General features: G+C 33.1%; 1 protein-coding gene across 3 annotated transcripts in view; it reads right to left on the bottom strand.

Annotated features, from left to right (window-relative positions):
• LOC141488055 (utrophin-like) overlaps positions 1 to 19,557 on the bottom strand; it is a 222,812-nt gene that overhangs the window by 9,140 nt on the left and 194,115 nt on the right. For all 3 annotated transcript variants that reach the window (XM_074187770.1, XM_074187772.1, XM_074187769.1), the window contains 8 exons: positions 14,239 to 14,445; positions 12,771 to 12,952; positions 11,961 to 12,111; positions 9,806 to 9,925; positions 7,355 to 7,456; positions 3,022 to 3,129; positions 2,585 to 2,764; positions 2,096 to 2,265 (listed from right to left, as the gene is read on the bottom strand). In XM_074187770.1, coding sequence (XP_074043871.1) covers positions 2,096 to 2,265; positions 2,585 to 2,764; positions 3,022 to 3,129; positions 7,355 to 7,456; positions 9,806 to 9,925; positions 11,961 to 12,111; positions 12,771 to 12,952; positions 14,239 to 14,445 — 1,220 coding nt within the window. The remainder of the gene's footprint in view (positions 1 to 2,095; positions 2,266 to 2,584; positions 2,765 to 3,021; positions 3,130 to 7,354; positions 7,457 to 9,805; positions 9,926 to 11,960; positions 12,112 to 12,770; positions 12,953 to 14,238; positions 14,446 to 19,557) is intronic.

Genomic DNA, 19,557 nt, shown 5'->3' with positions numbered 1-19,557 from the left:
CACGTTTGCCTTCAGTGAGTTTATATTTTAGCAAAGGGGAGAAAAAGAACACTTATCAAAATGATAGTAATACATAAAATCCAGAGGATGAGAACATTTGTATGAAGGGGGTTATCTGCAGAGGTTTTAAGAAGCAGGTGGCATATATAATTTATTTGGAATGATGAGTAGGAATTCAGTAAGCAGATATTGTAAAGAGGGCATTGCAAGAGCAAAAGCATGGATATGGGAAAATGAGACATGTATAGAAAACAACGAATCATTCAGTTTGGTGGGGAGAATGAGGAAGGGAGATGTGGAATAAAACTATGATGGATGGTTATCCCTTGTATCAGTCAGAAAAATCTAGGTTATATTGGTGGAACAATTAGTAACTAATAAATGTTTTGGGAAAGGAATGACATGAACAGGAAAATTGTTTTGGTAATGAATGACAAATAGAAAAAATAATAGGAAAAAGATACTGGAAGTAGGTAGATCAAGTTACTAGAAAAAATCCAGGCAAGAGATAATTGAGGTGGTGAGAGTGACATTGGAAAGGGGAAGATGCAGACATAAAAGTTATTTTGGGGGCTATAGTAAATGACTTGAAAAGAGAAAGAAATGTCAAAGATGATTGAGATTACTTGACTGTAAGATTAGAAAAATTAGAAAAAAGAGAGGAGTGAAGAAAGGCACAAATTTGGTGAAATTCCAAATAGTTTGGTTATATATATATATACATATATATATGTATATATATATATATGTTTAACTTAACATGATAACAACATGACAAGCAAAGCTAAAAATTAGTTCGGAAATTCAAAAACTATAGGCTGAAAATAATAATGTGAAAAATCTACATAGAATCAATATTTGAAGTCAAGGGTATAGCCTCAACAAGAACACAAAGAAAGAAAATAAACAGGTTAAAGACAAAGAAATCTTTGAGGTTAAAAGAATGAGAAGAAAAAGAGGTACTTTTGGGGGAAGAAGAAAGAAGGACCCAGGAATTAGAAAAAGATCCAAGTGAATTCAGTATCAGGTAAGTGAGGAAAGAAAGAACACATTGAAAAATGGGGCCAGATATTGCAAAGAAAACAGGAAAGAAAGGCTGATTTTACCAAACAGTGACTCATATTTGGAAGGACAGTGTCAGAGTGGAGTAGTGGAAACAGAAGCAATATTACAAAACATTGTGGAATGAAAGGAAAGGGAGGAAGAGGAGACATGGAATATAAAATGTCCCTCCTAGAAACCTGACAAAAAAGTGAGGAAAGAAAGCAATGGAGCAAGAGCCAGTAAAAATGAACTAAAGATATTAAAAAAGAGGACATTAAAAGACCATTATTTCTATGGGAAGCAAAAGGAGAATGTTGTGATAAGTCAAAGACAGCCTAGAATCAGCTTCCACAAGAAAACAGTAGTCACACATTCCTTTGAGACAGAGAAGATGAGGATATAATGGAAGAAAAAACAAAATTTTAAGATTGGAAGAATAATTAAAGAATTATTAAGCATCAATATTGTTGGGAAAATACTGAGTAATATCATATATGCTGAGATAAAATGAAGTGTGATACATGGGATGTAGTCAGTAAGTCAAAAAAACAATTTAGTATGTATGTCACTAGGTCCATGAAAGCTTTATTGGTCAACTAGTATGAACTAGGTGGGAAGAAGTCTTAATCTGGGTGCAAGGTAAAGGAAAGCGCCTCTATTAATGTTTCTAAGTTAAATGTTCATCATTAAAGAAATATCTTCTTTGAATAACAATAACAGTGAACATTTATATAGTACTTTCCATGTTGTCAAGCACTTTAAAATTATTATCTCATTTGATCGTTACTACAACATTGGGAGTAAAGAACTATTAATATCATTTCAATTTTACAAAGAAGGAAACTGAGGCAAATAGCGATTTAAGTGACTTGTCACTTGAAGAAAGTGTCTATAGTGGAATCTGAACTCAAGTCTACACCTGGATATAGGCATCTACTATACCACTTAGCTGCCTTCTAATGAAATGCAAAAGAATTGCAACTTATCCAAAGTATAAAAATATATAATGTGTACAGAACTTCATTCAGAAAATCAACACACTTATTCTTACTTTTTCTTAGCTTCAAGGTCCACATGTACTTGTCTCTTCTTTGGTGGAGGAGGAGGAGGCAATTCTTGTTTGGATTTTTTAGCAGTGACTTTTTCTCTAATGCCAACAGTTTCCAAAAGAAGCTTCTGAGGAACCTGGGACATCCCTAGCTTTGCTACTGCCTGAGTAACCTGTTGAAAACAAATAAACAAAAAAAAAAAAAAAAAAAACAGATCTTGATCTGACAGTAAAAACATTATTGAATATTTGATTGTTTTTAATTTACTGGCATATATAAACTATTCAGATGTGATTAAATGAGGTGCAAATATGTTCCTAAATTTTTCTTTTCATACTAGTATAGAAAAGTTGTAAGTCAGAAACTTTAAAAATACTGTCTTACATTATGATAAACTAAATATCAATAATCAAAAGTTATCACATTTCAAGTTTATTTTAAATCTTTTACTTCAAAAAAGATTACAAAATATATTTTAAACAAAGCATTACCTGGTTAGAGTAGTCCTCTAGCCTCTGAACCAAGCTATCCCACCTCTGAGTCAGTTCTTCTGAATCACTATTGATCTTCTTAGAAATCCTGGGATTCTCAAGGAGTTGACTCACATCTTGACCAATCTCACTTAGTTGGTCTAGGGTCTGACGTTTCATTTCCATGTCTTCCTTCAAAATCTAATATTTAAGATATTTGTTAGATGATGCTGTGCTAATAAGAATTTGCCTTCCTTTTCCCCTAATTTAGTGTCATCAACACAAACACAGGACAATAAATGGTGAATGATATGATAGTACAAAATAAAAAGAAATAAGACTTCTGGTAGTAGAAAGATTCTAGATTACATAATTAGCATTGGCTAAAAAAATACTAAAAATCATAGGTCATCCAAGGCAGCTGCATTAAAGGGAATGCTGGCAAAGAGAGTACTCACTGCCAGTCGCCGAACACTGACACTCAGCTCCTTTTGGTCTTTGAAGTTGCTTGTCTGCACTTTATTTAAAGCCTCTTCTTTCTCAGTTAGCCAAGCTTTCAGCAAACACTGTAGATGAAGAGTATAATGCCGAGTGGATAACATAAATTCTCAAATCAAAAATCACTACCTACACATTTAAAACTATCAAGTCTTATTTCACTAGAAGCCCCTTCTAAAATAAAGAGACTTCAAACACAAAAACATATAAAACATTAAAATAAAAACAACATACCAAGGGCACTAATGAATCAGACAAGATCATGAGAATGAGTTTTCAGCTAAAGAAAGAGACATGTAATACAATTAAATCATACCTTTAAAACATTATGCTCTTTGCATTTGCAATAGATTTACCCAGAATAAAATAAATGCTTGAAGGGGCATCTAGGTGGCATAGTATATCGAGCATCAGACCCTGGAGTCAGGAAGACCTGAGTTCAAATCCAGACTCAGACACTTAATAATTATCTAGCTGCGTGATTTTGAGCAAATCATTTAACCCCATTGTCTTACAAAAACCAAAAAACAATAATTGAGTAAATAAAAATCATTCCCTGGTAGGCAGAATATTTCTGAGACACCAGAAGTGAAGTTCATCTTTAAGCAAGACTAAGAAACTAAAAACTTACAAATTCAATGTCAATGGTACCAAGTCAATAGAACAGTAGGTAGCTTCAGACCAACAAAGACAAGTTCAAATCATTAACCTTGAAGTTCTATGGCTATCTTGTTCAAGGGACCAGTAAGGCCTTTATATCTCCATTAACATATTGTATTTACTGATGACCATCCTCCCCACTTAATTCTCCCAAAAGTGGCCTTCAACTGGCAGACCAATATAAACATTTTCATGTCAGTTAAACTTTCCTTTTTCATAGCTGTGGGATGTTGAAATAAAATAGCATGGGGCGGCTAGGTGGCACAGTGGATACAGCATTGGCCCTGGAGTAAGGAGGACCTTAGTTCAAATATGACCTCAGACACTTAATAATTACCTAGCTGTGTGGCCTTGGGCAAGCCACTTAACTCCATTGCCTTGCAAAAACTAAAAAAAAAAAAAAAAAAAAAAGCATACTAGTTTCAACTCTAACAAAAAGAATTCATGGCTTTCATCTCTTTCTAATCAATTGATGTTCAACAGTGTAGAAATTTGTGTTACATAGAAGTAAAACTACAAAATCTTTTAAGGTCCTTTTATGATTTAATTCAATGAGATAAAAGCACGTAAGAAATGTAGAATTCTAAGAGCTCTTGTCTGTACCTTCTTACAGAGTTAGAGATATTGATCTGTCTTTATAAAATTATTTGTATTTAAGGTTTTCCTACAAGAAAAAATATTTATCTAATAGAAAGACTTATAACCTGTCCTATTTCCATATTACTCACTTGACCATGGAATTGCAAAAAGAGGGTGGTGTAGGTGAGGGGAAAGAGGGAGGGAGGGTACACAGATTATTTTTGCTTTGTTTGGACTTCCTAACAAAAGATTTCTTCTTTTTTCTTTAAGAGGATTATTCACAAGCAACTATTTATGCCATCATTTATCAGAATGTCAGAGGTTCTGAAGACTTTCTTTATCACTGGATTGGTGTATTGGAAAGAAATGGTAGGAGACAGAGTTAAAATATTGTGCAGTTTACTAAAAATATTTTGCTGAAGTTGGAACTAATTCCCAGAACCCATTTCCAATTATCTTGAAGTTTCTACACCTGGGTGAACAATAATCCTTTGACAGATTATTTAATCAAATACAATACAACACTTGAATTTAGACCATGCATCTACAAGAGATCAATATAGTAAGCAAAAATGATGCCTTCCATTTCCCCAAGAGAGTTTCATTACTAGAGCATTTCTGTTACATCTGAACAAGACTAACCTCTTACTATATTACATACTGGCAGAACAGTTAAAATCATTAGGTTTTGTTGTAACACCTTTAAAAAATAGAAGGATTGGCTTCTTAATTTTGTCAAAAGAATGTGTCTTCTTACATAAGACCACAATTTACACAGTTTGCATTACATTTGGAGCAACCTAAAGGCAGTCACCTGGTACTTCCTATCATGAGGTAAAATGTAAATTTTAGATTTTTGATATGTAGTTATTTAACCTACATCTCCATTTTCAATAAAAGTAAATTAATTAAGCAGTCAAAATCATTCCTAGAAGTAATGTTGTAATTTAGCATTCCTGCTCCTCCTGTTGAATTCCTGATTCATAGTATTCCCTGAGTCAATGAAGCTCAACAATTCAGTCAGCATTGAAGCTTTGAAATTTATTTGAATATACATATTGGTGTTATGATGAATGTGAGCAAAGAAAAGAGACTGTCAACTATTCTTGCCCCACAGATGTCTTTTATGAGACATCCACAAATATGTGATGCACAATTTTAGAAACATTTTCACTCCAAATGTTTGTATGGATTATTTGGTCTGACCTGTGGTATAGTCTTGCAAGTTCTTATTGGTCTGATCAGTCACAGTCAGAAAGAAACTAAAAACTTACAAATTCAATGTCAATGGTACCAGGTCAATAGAACAGTAGGTAGCTTCAGACCAACAAAGACAAGTTCAAATCATTAACCTTAAAATTCTATGGCTTTCTGTACCTTTTCTTTACCTTGAACCCAACATAGTGATGTCATTCTGGCCCTCCTCAAGGACAAAAGACAACAGTTAGCCAACCAGATGTCCTTCCTGAACTGCTTTTAAAACATTCTGTCTTACATTGCAAATATCAACCTACATATCTAAGTTTCAAAGCTACATTTCAAGAAAACGGAGGAATGATACTTTACTGATCTTTGCAACTATTTCAGGACTTAGACCATAATGCTTCACATCTAGTAGGTAGTCAGTAAATACTTGATAAAGGTCTAATGACTAACCACCGAAGAAATTAACAAAGATAAATGTGCTTGTTTGTTTTGAGTTATTTTCACCCAACTGTCCTCAAATATTATACAAGTACATTTCTATTAAATTATTTATAAAACATAGGTGTTTCATATTAAAAAAAAGGAATACCAATGATATTTGTGGTAATACTGAATACATCTGAAACTATTAAATTGAACAAGTAAGTATTCTAGAAACAAAGCTGGAACATGAATTTAATTTATTATTTTCAAATATTGCAATGTGAAAGAAAAATAAAAGTGATTCCTCTACTAGAGTAACATTTAGACATCCTGGAAGAATCCATTATCAAATTAAATTATCTGACTTAATCCAATATATATTTCATTCAATAGATAACAAAGCAAGGAATACTCCAACTTAGATCCAGTAACAGTTCATTTCATTAGCTTCTAAAAAAATCAGCATAGGACTTATTAAAAAATGAAATTATTATATGTGAGAAGGGATTTTTTTTAGATAGGGCTGTTACAAATATATGACTTCATCTACTAAGAAATGGTCTCCTACCAATGCAGACTAGTAACTCAACAATAGCTCATAGCATAGGGGGATCACCTGGAGCACTAAATTAAGGTCTAAGTGTATTGTCTTCAGATATTCCTGATTCCATGGCCATCTCTATTTATGCCATAACACTGATTTTCCTATGCAATTAAAAAGCAAGATGACAGTAGCCCCTCTAATAAAGTATACAGTTTTATAATAATTAAAGTATATCCAACCAGTATAAGTTATAATATATGCTAGGTTGCAATGGACTAACATAATTTGGAAGGAGAGAAAATTATAATTACTGATTAATTTAGATACTAATTAATTATAAAATTTTAATGACTCATTAATTATCTGGCATAAATTAACTCTGTAAAATTTTCTATCCACTATCTGGTTTAACAAATGATCACTTAAAATTTCTACATTTTAAAGACAAATAATAATCCAAGTGTTAGAGTTCTATACCCTAATCATTAAACTGTTGATGAAATCAAAAACTATAATTAGAAAAAACCTTGAAGTACTAGATATATCCTCTAAACTTCAATGAAAATTTGTAGAGAAGGAAGAATTCTGAAGACAGTCATAAGGAATAGTCATTAGTTTGTAACAGAGCTAAAACTGTCAAGACTTGAATGTACGTTTGAAAAAAAGAATAAAAAGTTTTTAAATGAAAATTAGGTGTAAGTTATCACATAGCAAAACTCTAATGTTTCAAGGGTTTTTGAAAATATTTCTTCATTTAGTGACATGCATTTGTAATAACAGAAGGAAATCTCACATAGTTAAACTCTTTGAAATTAATCATAATTAAATTTTACATTTTTAAAAAATTTCTATCTTGGCTAATTAAGGTGATTATTTCTTACCTGTTCTTCCAACAGTTCCTGCCACAATACATCAATCTCATGCAACCTGTTCCAGCGTTCCTCAGTCCAACGGCAAACAGCTGTCCAACGCTCACCAAGTTTCTGAAAAAGAGATGAAATTTTTCCTCATTGAACCTAAACTTGCAATGTAGTGTTATCTTTTCAAAAACAGGATAGGGCAACTTCAAGCAACTAAACTCATAACTATTTAATTAAATATTTCAGTGGAGTTTTGAAATTTTGACATTTTCAAAAATAGAAGTTTCAAGGAATTCTGTTTATAATCTAATTAACCAAAAAAGTTATTCAAATATCCCTCATTGTTCATTTTGTTTCTTTTAAATTACTTATATTGATATTGTTTTTTTCACTATTTGCAACTATGCCATGCCTCAAATCAAAGAACAAAGGTACAAAAAAGGAAGTCAGCAAAACCAAGTAATATAAAAATAAATCATACCCTATACATAGTGTTCCCCATCCATAGTGTTTCTTCGGAGTTAAATTTAGTCAATGGACATCTAATTTATTGTCAATTCTTTGCTGCTTATAGAGGATGGTGCTACAAATATTTCGGTGCATATATTAGATTTTTCTTTTTATTTTGGCCTTTTGGAGTATAGTTTGAAGCTATAGTAACGTAGGGGAAAAAAAAGCTGGACTTGACCTATGTGAGATTTATTTAACTTCTAATACATACTTTATGACCATAAGGAATACACTAAATTTCTCTGGGGTTCAATTTCCACAACTAGCATATGTGCATTTAAAGAACTGAGACCAGGGTGGCTAGGTGGCGCAGTGGATAAAGCACTGGCCCTGGAGTCAGGAGTACCTGGGTTCAAATCTGGGCTCAGACACTTAATCATTACCTAGCTGTGTGGCCTTGGGCAAGCTGCTTAACCCCATTTGCCTTGCAAAAAAAAACTAATAAAAATTAAAAAAAAAAAAACTGAGACCAGCCTAAGAGAACGGCTGGAATGATCAAATTATTTCAATAACTTGTTCATTTTTCCAATTTTAATTACCTTTTCTCTTTACCTTGTTCAAAAACAAGACATGGTTGTAAGATGTTCCTATATATTTATTTAGAGGCAACAATATAAAATTATATAAAAAACTGCTATCCCAAGTAAACTAAAAGATTATTCAAGATCAGAAAAGCATAAGAGTTAGAGATAAAAAGGTAAGTTGAGAACATCTGGCCCAGAACTTCTTAACCTTTTTTTTTGTATCACAAACTGTTTTGGCATTTGAATCATATTTCAAAAATAATCATTTAAAATGTAGAAAATGAAATAAATAGTATTACAAAGAATTATTCTAAAATATTATAACATTGAAATTATATAGAAATACTGAGATAGTTATCAAAATTTTTAGAAACCTAAGTTCATGGTATCATAAAGCATGATCTAATCCAAAATTTGGCAAACTGAGGCCCAGACAATGTGACTTGCAAGATCACAAAAGCAAAAATTTTAAGTAGCAGAGGCCAAATTCACATTTAGGTCTCCTAAATTTGACTACAATGAGCAATTTTCTACTACAGTCATTTTGGATCATAAGAGTTCTAAATATATCTCATATTTCAACATAAGGGAAAAAACTACTTTTGTCAGAAAATATTATCTGCCATTAAAAATTAATATTCAATACTTCTATTTGTTAAAAATTCTATTAGTTGGGCAAGTCACAATTATATTTATTGAAAAAAGAGATTTTAAAGGTTTTAACTATGTAAGGAGAAGATAGACTCTTCTGTCAAATGCATGGAGAATTAGGATAAAGAAGCATATACTTGGTAGAGCTGATTCAAAATAACTCATATTCGATAAAAGGATTCCAAAATTTGAATTTATAGTTTGCTAAATGTAGAGAACTGGAAAGATATTTCAATGATTCAATCAAGATCATATGTTTCAGAAGGGCAGTTTATGAAACAAAGTAGATGTTTTAAAAAATGCTCATTGAATGACTGGTGTAAGTAAAAAACATCTCATAATTATGCAAGTATGAAAGCAAAATCAGTTTCTCCTTGAGGGAGTGATATCTGAACTAATGGAGTTCATCAACAGAAAAATATGTCACAGGAAATCATAGAAGTCCCTGTTCAAATACATATCTACCTAAATGTTCAAGGAGTAGGGGGAGGGCAGTCCTTTCCAACTCTAAGATTCTGTGAAATAAGATCACATGGGCAATATCAAATCTATCAGAAAAGCCACAGTTCATCAAAACAAGCTCTTCAAGTTTTCAAAAAGTCATCTACATGTTGGCATTTCAAATGCAAGAAACATATTCAAAAAGCAGTTGTTATGGTCCCACACAAGAACAAGTGTAGAAAATCTTGAACTGGCTAAGAAGCAGAGGGAAAGATGACAGAGGTTTACCTAAGCTCAAACAAGTCCTAGGTCACAGGCCACATGATTTATGGACTCTACTATTTACCTGAAGTTGATCTTCCAAGATTGCTGTAGCACTTTCTCCACTGTTCTCATCGACAATCACAACCATGTGAGTTAATGAATTTACTTTCACCTGCTCAGTCTCAAGATCATTTTGCAATTCCTGGGGGAAGAAAAAAAAGACCAACTATTATACCCACTCTTGCATATTTTCCCATTTAAAAATCCACTAAGTTTTCATTAGTAATTAAAAACACTTAATGGGGCAATGTATTTAAATTTCCAACCATTAACTTAACGGTTTTACTAATGGAACCAATACTCTACACATCTCTAAATTCCAAAGAAAATCAAGGCAATTTGAAAATCTAATAAATGTCATGCACATTTCTATAAAAAAAAAGTCAACACTTTTTCAAGGGCCTAACTAAAAGTATAAGGCAAAGAAGAAACATGATGAATAATACATTGGAGATATGAATAGATTATAGATTTCTTCCTAACTTTTTTATTTCTATTTAGGATGCCATGGATTCTCTTGTAACCTAGATTTACAAAACTAGAATCATCCTTGATTCTTCAGCTCCTATGTCCTATAATCACGTAATTTTGTAAATTTTTAGCCTAAGACAATTCACCTATCTATCTGTACCTTCTCCCTACAAACATAGTCAATGCCATAGTTTGAGTCTTTACTCCTTCTCTGTCCAATACAATCTCTAGAACTATCGAATTAAAATAAATAAATAAATATAACCTAAAATACAAATCTCACCATTTTACACCCACCTGCTCAGTGTTCCCTACTACTTCAAGGATAAAAATAAAAACTTTTCTCTTTGGTATTTAAAGTCCTTTACAAACTAAATCCAAGAAAATTTTAAAGATTAATTTCATATTAATTCCCCTAACCCACTAAACATTCCATTTCAAGCTGCTCCCCATGATGTTTCATTTTCCACATCTACACCACTGTACAGGGTGTTCCCTACAACTGAAATACTCCTCCTTACTCACCTCTGCCTCTTAGATAATTGAATCAAAACCTAAGAAAAACACAACCTTCAATAACAAAAGTCATCTCCTGATCTCAGTTTTTGTTGACTATTCTCAAAGTTACTTTGTATCTAAATTATAAAAATGTAGCACCATCTTATCTCATACATGTTCACCCACAAGTAATATCTAAGTTCTTTAGAAACAGAAGCTATTTCATTTTTTTGTCACTGCATTCTCCATGCCTATAACACAATGTCTGATAGGCAATTGATTAAATAATTGGGGAATCTAAGAAGTACTGAGCTTGATTACATAAATATATAGAATCTGGATGCATGAAACTTAGTGAAATTACAAATGAGCAATCTCAGAAGAGTCCAAAGTCATATCCTAAATGGGGGGGGCTACAGAGACAGTGGGGTTTCTAGTAAGCTTACAGATTTAGGAACACAGCAGAAACAAGAGTGAACTGAAAAGAACCTAAGGAAATCATTTGATTTCTTTCAATTGAGTTCTTTATCACCACTACCACCACCATCATCAAAAAATAAAGGTAAGAAAAAAATGTATGATCTTTTATTTTTTCACTACGCAAGATGGATTTATAAAACATGAATTTCATTTATTTACCTTGAAGATATTTTCTTAGACAATAAAAAAGGATGTGAGATTGCATACAAGATCATAAAACAAATACCTCCTACAAAACAATGTATAGCAGATATCTTAAATTTTCCTTTTTTCTAATGAAAAATTATAAGATCAACAGAGGCTAGACTCAATAATCAATCAATAAAATTAATATGAATCAACTTTTCATAAGAATAGTGTGTGCACTCAGAATTATTACCCCCAACCACTAGCAAATCCACCATTCCTGGTGTTAATGAGAAGCTACTGACTGACCTTTCCTGCAGAAGAGATAAAGTATTAATCTCACTAAAAACACTAAAGCTATATTGAATAGTGTTTTTCCCCCCAACAGTCCATTGCTCCCTCTGCAAAAAGAAGAAAAAACTAAGGAAGGAGAGGGTAAATGTTTTCCCTGAAATTTGGCGTCATTTTTAAACAAAAATAGAATATTTTAAGGACCTTGTCCTTTTGGGCACCTTTGATAGTAGAAGGCAATGAACTTTTAGAAAGCTAAATGTTGCTTCTTATATTTGAAATGGTACACAAGAAATCTAAGACAGATTTACTTTATGTTCTTCCAACTGCTTCTTTAAGGACTGTAAATCATCATCCAAGGGGCAAGTTTCCATCTTCTGAATGCGTTCTTCTGTGAGAGTCAGCCAATCCGAGAGCTGTTGCAACTGCTTCTTCTGCAACTCCATGAGTACATCATGTAGCCTGCCCACAGAAGAACAGCACACAGATTTATTCCCACTGGCTCTTTCATTGTCAGAGGAAAAGTAAAATCCAGGCATCAAAAAAGGATAAAATAATACACCCAGTCCTAACCATTTGAAGTACCACTGAAGATTAAGCCTTTGTTCTCTTCATAAACCAAAGTCAATGAAATGCAAGCAAAGAACTGAAATGAACACCACCCTCAATTCATAACAGAATAATTCTTTTATGAATCAGGAATTCCTGTTTATTAAATACATGGAAGTTGTTATGAAATGAAGTCTGTCCCTTACTGCACAAGACATGGACCAAAATGAAATATACCAAAAACTGCTTCAGAATATTTTGAAAATTATCAATTTGATAACCAAACATACAAAAACTTTCCTTCTGCACAATTTTAGTAGCTACCAGTAATCTATTTTACTTCAAATGAGTTTCTATGTCACATTTTTTAACTCATGTTTTGTTAATGGGTAAAAAAATAAATAAATAAATACCCACAGAAATTTAATTGTGCTTTTCAATAGTTAATATTTAATGAATATTTGGTCACAGATTTATTTTTAAATTACCTTTTCTATTTTTAACTTGCCATGTAGACTATTTTCTTCAGGTTAATCTAAGGAAAAAAATCAGAGGTATGAAGACTAACTTACCGGGCCTGCCGATCCATACTATTGACTCTGAGAGCTTCCCAACGAGAGTTCAGTAATGTCATTTGTTCTTGAATCTCAAATTCTTCTTCATCCGATAAAGTGCCTTGGGTTATCAGTTGGTTTCCAGCCTGCAGGACACTACCAACACTGCTCTGATGAGCAGTCAACTCCATCATAAATTCCTGGAAAGATACAATATTACTATGCTTTGTGGGCTATTTTTCCCCTAAGGATTAATAAATTGTTAATGTTTAAACATGAGAACTTTAGAATAATATAGTGTCCTTAATTGCAGCAGGTTTTTTATCTTGCTTATTTCTAAATATTAAGTCTCTGGAAATGAATATTAAAACTTTTTTTTAAGAAAAAAAGTAGGGATAGCTAGGTAGAGCAGTGAATAGAGCACTGGCCCTGGAGTCAGGAGAATCTGAGCTCAAATCCAGCTTAATAATTACGTAGTTGTGTGACTTTGGGGGAGTTACTTAACCCCACAGTCTTGCAAAAAAAATGTAAAAGTGGATGTTAAGGAACATTCAACACAAAACATACAGTGACTATAAGTTAGTGGTATAAATATAACCATCCTCAGTTTCCCATATCAAGAAATTAAGGTGATCTATATAGTTCAATTATATACCTTGTCACACTTCTAAACAGGAGAGCAAACAAACCAATTTTTGTAAGAAAAAAGCCCTGTACTCCTTCACCATAAATTACACCAAATGAATTCATAAGATGAGAAACAATGTGTGAAAACAGGACTGTTTTCAGTTACTTTCATATCCAAAGGACAGTCAAGGAGATTAAGTTGTCAAAAGTTCAGCACCCAAAAAAAAACTATGCAATCATTAAAAGGTTTATATGATATACACACACAAACACACATACAGAGAAATATAGACCATTACAATAATAGAACAGAAACTCTTTGAGGGCAGAACTCTCACTTTTGTTTTTTGCATTCCCAACACTCAGTTAAGGGTTCTGCACACAGTAGAAACTTAATATTTGAGGGGGTTAATGTTTTTAAAGTACGTTTAATAAAATTTAGTGCTTTTTAAACAGATTCCTTACACATAATGATTGCTCCCTAGATGAAATTAAGATTTAAGACAAAATTGAATGTGATAGAGTATCAACAAATAAGGAACTACATCAAAGAACAAAAAAAAACACAATGCTTTAGGGCTTCTTTCTTTTAAAGACAATACTTTAAGTGAGAAAGCTGTGCCTTATTTTTCAAATAGTCTTACTACAACCTAAACAATTTGTAATAAGATGAAAATCCTAAATCTAATCATCTCAGTTAATCATTTGCCTAGAGTTTCATAACAAAAAACAGTTTAAATATCACAAGCCTGAAAAGATGCCATAACCTTTCCAAAGAGCATAATTTAGGAAAGATAGCAAACATTACTGAAAAGCCTCTATAATAAAGTAATGAACAAAGTAAAATACAAGTATTTACTTCATGAGTAGCAAACTGTTCCTTGACTTCCTCAACATCATCAGAAACTTCATCTTGGTCATGAAATGTGTCTTCAGCTGAAAGTAGCCATGTCAGAACTTCTTCCAAAGCTACCTGATAAGTATCCAGGTCCATATCCATTTCTGTAACTGTACTAGGGGTATCAGCTCTAGAACCTTCATGTTCTTCTTCTTCTGGTGCTGTGGCCTATGAAAAACAAAAAAGAAAATGATGTTTTGGCAATGAATTGAAGAGGCTTCCTAATATTTAAAGATGAAACTTTCAGTCAACCAACAAGCATTTTATGAAACACCAACTTAATGTGGGAGCCCCAAAGTCTCAAACTTCTAACCTATTTAGGGATGAATGATTAACACACAAGAAACATTCAAGTCAAGAAATAATTAAAGGGTTACATGTTACAGAATACAGATGCTATTATATTGCAGAGAAGAGAAGCAATAAATGAGTTTGAGAATAGCCAGAAAAAAAAATTCAAGAAAGAGTTGTGACTAGAATAATATCTTTCCTTTTTTTTTGGCTTTTTGTCCACAGCAGTGGGATTAAGTGACTTGTCCAAAGTCACACAGTCAGGTAATTATTAAGTGTCTAAGGCCACATTTGAACTCAGGTCCTCCTGACTCCAGGACCGGTGCTCTATCCACTGTGCCACTTAGCTGACCCTAGAATGATCTCTTAAATTAACAAAAGTGGATATTCTTAGGGATCAGCAAAAGACAGGCCTAACTTAGAAAGAAATGCATTTGGTCAGTAAGTTGTCGAAAATAAAATTAGAGGGTGCACAGTATAATGCTTCAAACACTCCACATGCTTAATTTCTGAAGGAACTGAAATATAATTGAAGAGGTAGTATGAGAACAAATTATAGAATGCCTCAAAAAACAGGCAAAAAAATTTAAATACCAGGTAATAGGCCATAGAGAATCACTAGAAATTTGATGGACCTAAATCAAATTAAATTTTGAAAAGATTACTCTGGAATCAATATGCAAGATTAAGAAAAGTCAAGAGAGAATGGTATCAGATAGAGCAAAAAGAAGACTATATCAGTCATCCAGTAGCAGAGTGATAAGGGACTCAACTAGTTAAATAATTAATTAAGTAATAATGAAACAAAACATGCATGTGTTCACCTAGATTCAAACTCACTCACATATACTTAAACACATATATGAGAAATATTTTTGCAAGAAAATTAAAACACTGCTCAACTGAATTTAAGAGAGAAAGATGATCCCCAAGGATTCAAGCTTGACTGGATAACTACTAAAAGAACAACGCTACTACAGAGACTGGGAATCTGTATTGTTCCACATAAAGAGAAGAGCATAGAGGAAAATGCACCTTGTTTTACAAAAGAAACTAAAGTCCAGATCCAGTAAGTAATTTGTTAGAGGGCATTTATGAAGTAGCTTCAAAAAAACTCTTAGCCTGTAGTTCAGGAGTCCTAAATGCAAATTCAGACCCAGATACTAACTACCTGTGTGACCCAGGGCAAACCACTTAACCTCTGTTTGATCAGATTTCTTTATATTTTATGTATATAGATATATATATATATAGATATAGATATAGATATAGATATAGATATATATATAGATATAAATATATATTTTAGGTTTTTTCCAAGGGAAATGGGGTTAAGTGGCTTGCCCAAGGCCACACAGCTAGGTCATTATTAAGTGTCTGAGACCAGATTTGAACCCAAGTACTCCTGACTCCAGGGCCGGTGCTTTATCCACTGTGCCACCTAGCCGCCCCTTGATCATATTTCTACAACTATATAATATGGGCTAATAAGAGCAGTGAAGTGATGGAGTGGATTGAACCCTGGCCCTGTAGTCAGGAGGACCTGAGGTCAAATCTTGTCTTAGACATGTGATAATTACCTAGTTGTGTGAATTTGGGCAAGTCCCTTAACCCTACTACCTTGCAAATGCACACACATACACACACACACACACACACACACACACACACACACACACAAACAGAGCTAATAATAGTACCTACCTCTAAGGATTCAAGTATGAACCTCTCCCCTTTTTAATATTATCTATTATTGATATTATTATTATCATATTGTGCTGGCATGAAATCTATATCTCTTCCAAACTTCCCTTTTTTTGTTAAGGATACGAACAATCATGGTAACTGGAACATCATTCAAAACTGCCAATCTTACTCACCTCAAATGTCAAATCTAATTGTTTCCACCTTTGAAAGGACCTCTTGCACCCAACAACTTCGCTCTGTTCATACAACTACCAACCAAATTCATAACTCTCAACTTCTCTTGCCTACATTCCTGATTCATCTCCTTGTCTCTGTACTGCAACAATTCTAATGCAAATGTATTCTCCCTTAATCAACTAACTCCATTGGATTCCCTTTTTTACCCCAAGATCAAATACAAACCCCTCCAGAGGTCCTTCAAAATCTGATCCAATCCTACCTTCACAGTCTTATTAAGTAACATTCCTTTCAAACAATCTTCAGTCCAACAAACTGGACTAATTGTTTCTTATGCAGAACTCCATTTCCCATCTCTATGAGACTTACCCCACCCATGCCTAAAATCCATGGTCCATTATCCTCTTTCTTGTGCCTCTTAGAATCCAGTCCCACTCAGTGCTTAACTCAAGAGCCACTGAGATTTCAATAGAGCCTTTCCTTGTCTCCCAAAATGCCTTATTATCTGAGAGATTCCTAAATATATGTTTCCCCCTCTAGTTTGACTGTGAGCTTCTTGAGAGTAGACTGGTTTTTGTTGTTGTTGTTGTTGTATTCCTAGAGTCAGGCACTGAGAAAGTTCTCAATAAAATGTTCCTTGATTACAATAAATGGGAGTACCCAAGGAACAAGCAATTGAGATTAAAGTTTGAAAAGGAAAGTACAAAAGCTGAAAAAAAAATAACCAAAGATAAATAGGAAAGATTAAACTTTTTTAAAATGAAGGAAGATGGGGCGGCTAGGTGGCACAGTGGATAAAGCACTGGCCCTGGAGTCAGGAGTACCTGGGTTCAAATCTGGTCTCAGACACTTAATAATTACCTAGCTGTGTGGCCTTGGGCAAGCCACTTAACCCCATTGCCTTGAAAAATCTAAAAATAAATAAATAAAACAAAATGAAGGAAGAGCTAAATTGCAGAATGTTCATCCTGATAAGTGGACATTTTCAACTATGTTTAGACAAAAAAAAAGCAAACTTTAGAGAATGAAATAAGGAGACAATACTTATTAATACCTTACTATAGACAAGCATTGTGCTTAGGAAAGGACATGTACAAAACATTCAATTTGGAATTAAGGAGTTTAAGTTCTGCCATTAATTAAGTTTGATACCTTAATTCTGTCTTTACCTCTCTGGCCTTCAGTCACCCCAGCTATAAAATGATGAAATGATACTAAATGACTTTTCAGTTTCTCTATACTTCTAAATCCTAGAATCCTATGATAAAACTAGGGAATAGATCTTTGGAGAAGAGAAAAAAATTAGTTTGTAAGAACTAAAAACAGAAAACAATGATAATCAGGGTCCCGAATGAGTTCACTTAGTCCAGATAAACCAATATGCACCTCGTTTACATTTCTGATGGTGTTCCTAAAATGATAGATATCAGTGTGATACAGCAGATACAGCTTAGCTTAATATATTCAAGGTATTTTTAAAAGGCTCATAAAATCCTTGTTAATACTGTGGACAAAGAGGTATTCAACAATAGTATGATCAGAAGGATTCATAACTGACTGCTTAACCAAACGCAAAGAGTATTGATTAATTGATTGATATTACAGAGAACTCAATAAAACACTACAAGATTCTTGTACTTGGTCATTCAAATTGGTAGGTAAAATATAGTAGAAAGTAATATTATATACTATTTAAAACAAACTCGGAACTTTTAGAAATAAAATCCTGGGGAGCAGCTAGGTGGCACAGTGGATAGAGCACTGGCCCTGGAGTCAGTAGTACCTGAGTTCAAATCGTGCCTCAGATACTTAATAATTACCTAGCTGTGTGGCCTTGGCCAAGCCAATTAACCCCATTGCCTTGCAAAGACTGAAAAAAAGAAATGAAATCTTAACTTGGATTTTTAAAAAATCAATTTGAAAAATACATAATGGGAAACAATAACTACAAAATGCTTCATTTATTATAAATAATTCACAAATAAGGGATAGTTAGTGACTTCAAGATAACTTTAAATCAATATTATACAATGGCTTAGAACCAAATCATAAGAACTATAGAAGAAAAAAATCAACAAGATTATGAAGGATCTAAAAATTATGTCAACAAAAGAAGAAATAAGAAATTGTCAAAGATTAACTAGAAAAATGACGATTTGAAGGAATGTGATGCACTACCTTTAAGCATCAAAAAGGTTATCATGAAAAAAGAAAATAGATTTATAACATTCACTGTAGAAAAAAGCACAAAAGAAAAAGGTTATAGGGAGGGAGAACCTTAGTTTATTATAGGCAAGAAATTTCCAATGATTAAAAACATTTGACAAATAAATGGGATCCCCCTTATTGTGAGCTCTCAAAACTCAAGAAAAAAGTAGATGACAGCCTGTCAAAACTTCTGCAGTAGGTGGACAAGGGGATTTCTAAAAGGATCTTTCCAATAAAAATTCAATGAATTTAAATACAAGATAAATTTCTTCATGGACAAACTCAAAGCAAGATAACTGAGAAGAAAAATCTTCATAAATTCTCTTTATTTCTTATTTTAAAAATTGAAAATAAATGAGAAATTAGGTGGGGGAGGGGAAGCAAAGAAACAGCAATAGATTTATTCCTTTCAATAGAAGAGAAGTTTCTAATCCTTCAAAATGCATTTAGATTTGAAAGTCCTTGCAGAATTGTAAAGTAAACTATTGTTTGGCTGGGGATGGAACAAAAGAGTGAATCAAGATGAGAGAATAGATCTTTGTCATATAGTAAAAGTTATAATCCTAAACAAGAGGAAAGGATTTTATATTGTTTGAATATTTTGACTCAGCTTTTAATTGGAAGCCATAAACTTTTGCCCCACTGGACTAACAACCCAAAAAACCCTGGCACATGGTTAGAGTGGGGGGGGGAGAGCCCTGATATTATCAAAGTGCAATACTCCCAAAGTGAGCACCTGACTGGTTCCTGTATTTTTTCTACTCCTAGGTTTCTTTGTTCAAATGAAAACTAAAGGGAAGGAATCAGATTGCATCACTCTACTTAAAAGCTCAATGGTAAGAGGAAATTCGATATCTGAAAATGAGCATCACTTCAGACAATACACATTGGCCTTTT

The sequence above is a fragment of the Macrotis lagotis genome, chromosome 5, assembly GCF_037893015.1.
Source record: "Macrotis lagotis isolate mMagLag1 chromosome 5, bilby.v1.9.chrom.fasta, whole genome shotgun sequence".
In the NCBI taxonomy this organism is placed as follows: Eukaryota; Metazoa; Chordata; class Mammalia; order Peramelemorphia; family Peramelidae; genus Macrotis; species Macrotis lagotis.
The sequence above is the reverse complement of the archived record's forward strand: the minus strand, read 5'-3'. Positions and strand labels throughout refer to the sequence as shown.